This window comes from Lytechinus variegatus, chromosome 8 (assembly GCF_018143015.1).
Source record: "Lytechinus variegatus isolate NC3 chromosome 8, Lvar_3.0, whole genome shotgun sequence".
NCBI lineage: Eukaryota > Metazoa > Echinodermata > Echinoidea > Temnopleuroida > Toxopneustidae > Lytechinus > Lytechinus variegatus.
The window spans coordinates 29,002,883-29,011,721 of NC_054747.1; the positions used below are offsets into that span (position 1 = coordinate 29,002,883).

Here is an 8,839-nt window from a genome sequence, read left to right on the forward strand (position 1 = left end):
ATCTGAACTAAAGTTTATTTTTGGCATCCCTAGCATTCTTGCACTAAGTTTTTATCGTTTAAAGGCGGTTTACATTTCATTTTTCATTTAATACTTGTTTTCCCACACTTTTCCCAAGCTTGACAATGATTAACAAAATGGAAAATCAAGCCTAAGCCATTTTATGTAAATCACAGCTTAGTGTAAAGCAAATATTGTCACCATGGCCTTGGTGTGTGGGGAGTGAGGTGGGGCGCTATGCACTCCTCGAAGTAGTTTGGGCAAGGAAACAAGTTAAAAAAGATATTTTCAAATCAATTTTACTAGCTAAATTCCATGTGTTATTCATGATTAAGGTCTACTTTTATTCACATAACTATTCTAAAGTTTTGCGCAAACCCATTTTTCAATAACTTTTCAAAAGTAAGTGGTGCTCACTCAAGCGGAAATATTTTTCGACAGTTATATATTCATTTGCTTAAATTGATCTGTACCAATGTTAAAATGTTGAAAAAATCTTCAGGATATTACAAATGTATAATTTTACAGGATTTTCTCTAAGTGTATTTTTTTATACGCACTGTATAGAGTATAACGAGGAATGAGGATTAAAAACATGGCATTTGATGGAGTAAAATAAAGTGGCAGCATATTACACACACACCCTCACACTCACACACACACACATATATATATATATATATATATATATATATATATATATATATTATTTGGTTTAGTAAAATGCATTTAAAAAGAAGCATTGCTCTAAAAATGAAAGGTTAACGGACTTGTTTTTCACGAATGTTTCAAAAAGGATTTTAAATAGTCATTTTTAGGTCTCATTATTGGCACTGACTAAGAGTGTGACTTTATCTTTAATTTTTTAAGAGCTACACCCCTTTTAAAGCCTGTGTATAGCTTTGGTAATGGGTCAATAATGTGATTGATAATCGAAAATCATCTAAGGTGACAGTCTTACTGAAGCGTAGAGACCGTTTTATATATTTTCCAACTGCACTTCTCTGAGAAAATTTCAAATATTCAAATCTTGGATATATAGCGCCCTCTCTCGGCGATGCTTGTTTTAAATTAAAAAAATGGGCATTCAAGCACTTATCTTATAAATTTAGTGATTAGATATCCAAAAGTTACAGACAAAGAACATATCTTGAAAGTTTCGGCCCATTCCATGATTTGGAATAGGATTTAATTGAAAGACAAAAACACACAGATATTTTAATTTGATTGGGTGACCCGATCAAGTTAAATTTCCATGTAAAATCGCAAAATTTATCCTGTAAAACACATTTTCATTTCATATCCTCCACATCATAACTGTTATAGGGCATATCCATTTATATTAGCTAGCAATGAATTGGAATAGTGATAGGTGCATTTTGGTGGATTTATCAAAACTATACACAAGCTTTAAAATATAAGATTTTATTTCCACGGCATTTAACTAAACCAACATATATATATGTGTGTGTGTGTGTATGTATATTGGCGTGTGGGATGCGTTGTGTATGTGTAAATATTGAAGGTTAGGAACGTTTCTATGGGTGTTAAGAACAGGCAGCTGAAATAAATTCTCGACAAATGGAAGTATATGCATGGATTTAAAAAAGTAAATCACTTTAGAAGAATGACGGAATGGTTAATATAAAATTGTTCGTCATTTGCATTTATTTTTTGCAAAGTTAGGTATTCAAAAAAAACCATTGATCCCTTAACTAACACATTAGTGAAATCAGTAGAATAAGTGAAGTCCAATCGTATCTTCAATATTTGAATGGAATAAGCTTGATAATTCAATTAGAACAGCTCCTTCTGTCATTTCATTTAAGAGAATGTTTAGAAGAACTTGTAATTTATAAATAACTTGCGGAACATCCACTGTTGTGCGTATTTTGTGTTAGCATGACCTTGATGATTTGGTGTATATTATCAGTATTTTCAAGATGTCCTTCTTAGTTAATTTGATTTATTGATATTTGATTATACGTCAAACAAGTGCCCGTCTGCGTATTGTTTGCTGCTAAGTTTGTTAATGTTTCGTATTACATTCAAATCATAATGTTAATCTTAATGCTGTAATATTCTGTACATACGTTATACACTTTTTAAGATATGTTTATTGTTATTCAGGGCCCCATGGAAGACCACTACTTATTGGTGACTGGGCTACCCTGTCAAAATATCAGAAATAAATAAATAAATAATAACGATCAGCATTTTTTAAGAGAATCAATTAATTTTGAAAATTAAGATACCAGACCAGTCGTTTACACTTCATCTACACTCTAAACAAATATTGGGTAAAAATGCCCCAAAAGGGTACTTATGTTTATAACCAACATTGAGCATTTCTTTTGGGCATTTTTATTTATTTATTTATTTAGTATAATGAATAATTTGCCCATTCGAAAATGATTGGTGCTTATTTTTTAAACTTACTGGACAATCCGTTTCCGGCATTGGGTAAAATATTGCCCCAAATAGGTTGAACGCATAATTACTCCTGTGCTGGTTATTTTTTTCCCAATATTTTTTATAGTGAAAACTCTTTGATTTCCCATTTATCAGGATCAATCAATAACTATTCGCGCATTTTGTAAACGATGAAAAAATAAAGATGTCTTACTGCAAATGGAGGGTGAAATACATCCACCAAAGATGATCATGAACCAAACAATCGGCCCAGGATCCATTCTGGTTTCCTTCCTTTTCACGACACAGTCAGGGCCTTGACCCTCCCCAATACTCAAAAAGAGATCTAGACTCCAAGAAAAAACAAAATGTATAATAATGCATAATGTAAACATAATGTATAATTACACATATATATATATGTGTGTGTGTGACCTACCACCCCAAAACCAACAATAAGTCGACTAAAAAGACTACTGAAATGTTTTTTGAGCTTGAAAAATAATTTCCTTAGTTTTAAAATGATATGTAATATGTTAAAATTGACCAACAATAACCGGAACTTAGAGTACTTGAATGAATGCATAGGAAATTCAGCAAGAGGTTAAGAACGAAGGAGAAAACAAGATTTGAAGTTTGGTATCAACTCAAGCATGAGAGTGCATACTGTGTAATCTCAGTGAAACTTCCGAGCAGTCTGAAAAATTAGTGTCAAAGAAACTCTTGTATCTTTTCTTTTATTCAAATAATCACAGTATGAACAAGAAGCATTGTTCTTTCAGATACGCCTTTTTTTTAAGACTAAATTACTATTTTGTTTTTTTTTGGAGAGAACATTACCTGCTGACTTATTGGTGGTCTTGGGTGATAGATCTCACACACATGCACACCCACACCAATACACATACACACATATGTATGTATGTATATATATATATATATAATATATATGTATGTATATATATATATATATATATATATAGAGAGAGAGAGAGAGAGAGAGAGAGAGGAAAAAATGACTACGAAGTGGTCGTTGCTCCTTGCTTCTCCATTTAATCAAGCTTTCGATCAATGCATGATCTTCCTCAGGACTATAAATATATAAACAATGTACAAATACAATACAATAATATAATAATACAATATGATGGCCTCTAAAATAATCTAAACATGCTTCACGGTTACTTATAATTATTGATTATTTTACACTCTTTAAACAAGAGAACATATTATATGATATAAAAAGACTTGTTTTGACAATTGCCAGATAGAGATATATATTTATAGAAAGAGATATTAATTTTATATATATATCTATCTACACACAACTATTTATTTATTCCTAAAGTTAATACGTTATGACTGAATGACTGATTTATCATGAAGGTCTTATCATTCATGGTAAAAGCAATATTTGTTTTTTTAAAAGGAAAAATATGTATTAAGTATGTATCCCGGACCGTCCGGGATTTGGTGGGTCGTCAGCCCAATAGATAAGATTCCCGATTTGACCCAAATTTGGCCTTGAGTAATGGGTAATCAACCGGGCACTGCTCGGCCACCGCTAAGTAATTTTACAGCCCGCTCGACATCTACAAAAATCATTCGGCAATGCCTGATTTCCAGCGGCTCCAGAGCAGGCTACTAATCGGTCGGTCACCGCTCTGACTTGTGACTAAAGCCTAAAAAAATGCATTTTTTTATCAAACGGCCCCTGGGCTCCATAACACATAGGTTAACGATTAATCGTACACTTGCATATTGTAGTCATTGCAATTAATCGTAGAAAAATGTTCTGCAATCATTGCAAAGCTTTGTGGATTGTTACCAGCTAATATGGAGAATGGTGCGTGCATTTAAGGTTTACATTAAACATTTTTAGTATTTATATTTTGAAGATTTTTTTTATTCATTTTCATAATTTTATGACATAACAAGAACAATAAACAATATCAAAAGGTCTTGATACATTGAAGACCAATAATTCAAAGGGAATCCCTACAATCAAAGGGGAAAAGTGTTACAGGCTATTAGCAACATAAATATAACTGGGGTTTTCATAAAATATAAATAAAAAATATAACATTTCTCAACAGGGGATCATTTCCTATAATGTATATTTTCTGTTTAGCAATAATCGATTCAATACGTCTGATATTTAAAGATGAATTATAGAGACCAATGAATTTCTGCATCCCTGCATATAAATAAAGAGCGTACATGCAAACGTGAGTAAATTTTTTGCTCATTCTTCATAAATGAAGATTCATTTTGTTATTTCACCCAAATTTATATTTCTTTTCAGGAAGTTATTGATCTATGTCGGAGAATGATCAATGAAGGCAACAAAAATGACAATTTAAAGATCCTGCAAATGTCCTTTATTTTTTTCAAATTTAAGATAATAATGAATTTAGTCCTTTTTGCATGAAAACCAATGTCAAGTTTTGCTATGTCAGATAAAGCTTCTTGTTGTATATTGTATGCGGGCATGCAAGGATCCGATGACCGGGGTAATAGTATATCTGTAAAGCGCTTAGAGACGTCGTTCCGATGTATTAAGCGCTATATAAATGCGGATTATTATTATTATTATTACTTTTATTAAACAATAGACAGTCTCGTAAACCATTTCAAGAAGTCTAACATTGGAAATAAATGCTACAAGACCAATTAAAAGAACAACGAAATTCTACATCTCTGCATAATATGAATAGAGTCTACAGGCAACAGGAAGTAAATCCATTTTAGCTTATTCTTCATAAATGAAGATTTATGATTTTATTTATTTTACTAAAATTTATATTTCTTTTCAGGAAGTTCTTGATCTATGTCGGAGAGTCATCAATGAAGCAACAAAAATGACAATTTAAAAGATCCTGCGGATGTTCTTTATTTTGTAATGTTTTTCTAATCTTATAATTATTATGAATTTAGTCCCCTATGCATGAAAACCAATTTCAAGTTGTGCTGTGTCAGACAAATCTTCTAATAAACAGACCTGTAAACCATTTCAATATATAGACTCATAATATGAAGGATGGAGGAAGAGATTATGTTCATGTTAGACCTTCTGTAAATGTGTTACCCCTTTGGACCTTCCATGCAAAAGGGACTTAATCCTTTAAAATATCAATTCGTTAACAAATAAAAGAAATCGGCATGATTCTTTTTAACTATGATCATTTTATAACCTATATTGATGACATTTTTACATAGGAACAAACCTTTCTGAAAGGAAACAAAAATATGGTTGAAATTGACAAAAATTATAAAGATGAAATCAAGGTGCATTTAGTACATTTTGCATGAAAACGTAAATTTCATGTCCGTTTTTTAATAAATTCTTGAAACTTTTGCAAATTTGATTATGGTCAACTTGATGCACATGGCAAATGTCTATTTTCACATGCAAAACAACATATGGTGAAAAATGGATTTAATCCCTTTTGCATGTCAGCTCTTCAGATATATCTCTGAATAAATTGATTCGGTGATTGACAAGTTTTCAAACATCATCCCTTTCGAGTTGAATCTTCATGTTTAATTCGTAAATTTACACAAATTTTTATCTACAAAACCTATTGTTAACTCTGCAGCAACCTTGCCATAATATAAAATATATGCATAGGGGTTTCAGCAGAAGTCTCACATAAACCCGTGTGAAAAAGCGGCACTTAAAAAAAAATCAGGTTAAAATTTTAGGTCTTGTTCCAATCGTCTGCGTTCGCGGAGGGAAGATAGTCACGCCCTCTTGTAAAAACCAGGGGAGTTTTTCTTGGAAGGGTGTGTTTTGTAGTTTTTTTTAACCAGCCGTTTCAATGAATATTATTCATCAAATAATAACAACAATATAATAATATTATATCATATATAGATTATCGGCAGTAGCTTAGAAATGACGTGGGGCTTAGGGGCGCTTGCCTCCCCCAACAAATCAAAATGATTGACAACCCTCCAAAAAATGGGAAAATAGCGTAAGAAAATAGAGTAAAGAGAACTATATCATTTTCACAAATTTGTATGTCAAAATTTGATACAAAATTTGATTTTTGTAACAATCTTGAAAAATTATTGTGCTCTTTCACAACTTTTAATAGATTTTGCCCGATACGAAATTTCTGGCCCCTCAAAGTTTTGGGCTCATTATGCCACTGATTATAGGAGACAAAATAAAGAGCCTCTTCTTTTGTTGCGAATTTGAATGAAATTGATTTTTCCAATGCAGTAATGCTATCAGGTTTTAGGAGACGGCGGGGGGGGGGGGGGGGTGGGGGTAAGGAGTGAAACGTCACCCCACACACAAAAAATGACCACAAAAAAACAAATTAATGATTAATCATGTAGGTCATATATGTATATATGTTTTGATTAATGCAGCATTCAATTCATGTTGTCAAGTGTTCAAAAATCAAATATTTTGCTATTCAAATTCGAAAATTTTCTCTCTCGGTCGCTAAACGCTCCTTCGCAAAAATAGCATCTAAATGCAGAAGACATTAGTGCTCTCTTAAACTGCGAATTTAAGAAGGCCATGATCTCCTGCAATATAATAGACTCCCTTGCAGTTTTTCAGATTACCCTCATTATATATATTTACCTACCACGAATATAACAAAACTAATGCCATAAAATTGAAGTTTTAACTCTAAAAATATCAGTGGTTTTGTCAAACGCGCTCCAAATTTGTGTCATTCATTAGGATATTTTTTTTTCTGCAAATGTCTCTACCGCTATATACTCCTAGATGATGCTAAACTAATAAAACATGTAGTTTATAATCAAGAATGTCTCTCTTTGTTTCGGATGGCCAGAGGGGGTAAAAACAATACCACCAAATTTTCGGCACGCTCTTTGCCCAAACTTACAATGCAGACTTTTACACGTAAAGCACACCTAAAAAATATATTTTCTATCTTCAATGGTATTTTCATGTCAAGTGTGGTAGTTTAGAGCGCTTTCAGATATTTCTCAAACATAAAGTGCCCCACATAAAGGTTTCACTTGAATCATTTTCTCCCTAGTCAACGCATTCGCTCGTATTATATTCAAGGGGGTCATTGCACAGTAAAAACGCTGTTTAAAATTTTTATACAACGCTGTTTACTATATGAACCTTAAAGTAATTGTTTAAACAGTTTAAACAAGTGTTCAATTCTTAAACAACAAAGTTTAATTTTCAATATCTAATCGTCGATAAATTAAACATGATTGTTTAAACTGTTAAACAACTACTGTAAGGTTCATATAGTAAACAGCGTTGTTTAAAATCTTAAACAGCGTTTTAACTGTGTGGGTAGGCACTACAACCCCATCTCTTGCCATGTTTTGTATACATTTTCACGATCAGAGTCTCTACGGCTATCTACAATAAAGGCCATTTTTCATTATACTAGAAAAAACAAACGTCGAATATTTGTCAAGCCCCAAGAAGCCCCCTCCCCCATAAATAACGAATAAAATTGGAATAGTAATAATTATAGTCTAGAACCGTGCCCGAATTTGTGGCCCCCTCACAATTCCATAAAGCCGTATTGAACAATCAAATCACTACAGTGGTGTAGTGAGACAATTGCTTTGACTAGTTTTGAGGGGCCAGTTATGGAGTATTGGGCAAAATTTATTTTAAAACAACTGTGAAAGTTTATGCATTTCTTCCTAAAAAAATACGTCACGGTATTTCACCCTTCCCTTTTTTTTTCTTGGTCGTGAACAATTTAAGGGGATAACATAAGGGCCCCAATCCATCCCCTGTATGTTCTCCACTAAAGCAAATTAAAGCAAACTGGCTTTTCATCGTTAGCTGCTAGTATTCGTATAATAGTTTACATGTACGACAACCTGGTCAACGCATACGCCTGTTCACTGCGGAGACTATTAGAAATGAAAAGGCCACAGAGGCGTAGATCCGGGGGGGGGGGGCAGGGAGGCGATCGCCCCACCAGTGAAAATATGGGGGGGCAAACATATCATTTTGCCCCCCAATAATTCTAAATTGTGTGCAAACATAAAATTAGATTGTAATGTTTAACAGAAATCAACAAGGGAGATTTATATACACAACTTGTTCTTTATTTAAAATCGTCCGCTTTTCAAGTTGGAATATAAATTTTTTTTCAGCTCGCGCTTCGCGCTCGCACCATTTCTGTAGCAAGGAACTCATAATTTTCATGATTAAATAGGTAAATAGAATGTCCCGTTTTCAGTTATAAACCGCAAAAGAACTCCCGCTTTGATTTGCAATAATCTTTTGTTGGATATGTATCTTGTTCTTTATTCACTTCGCGCTCGAATCTATGTTATTTTAGACACCCATCTTAATCATTGGTACAAAAATGCTTAGAATATCAAGCTATCAGGTAAAAGCAAAGAAATTTCATCTCGCTCTCGGCACTCGAATCATCTGTGTAGTGAGATATGTATTCTC

General features: G+C 32.9%; 1 protein-coding gene across 1 annotated transcript in view; it reads right to left on the bottom strand.

Annotated features, from left to right (window-relative positions):
- The window catches only part of LOC121419629 (fibropellin-1-like), a 41,060-nt gene extending 38,367 nt beyond the window's left edge, over window positions 1-2,693 (bottom strand). The window contains exon 1 of the mRNA XM_041614086.1: window positions 2,627-2,693. Coding sequence (XP_041470020.1) covers window positions 2,627-2,693 — 67 coding nt within the window. The remainder of the gene's footprint in view (window positions 1-2,626) is intronic.
- Between the last annotated feature and the right edge of the window lie 6,146 nt (window positions 2,694-8,839).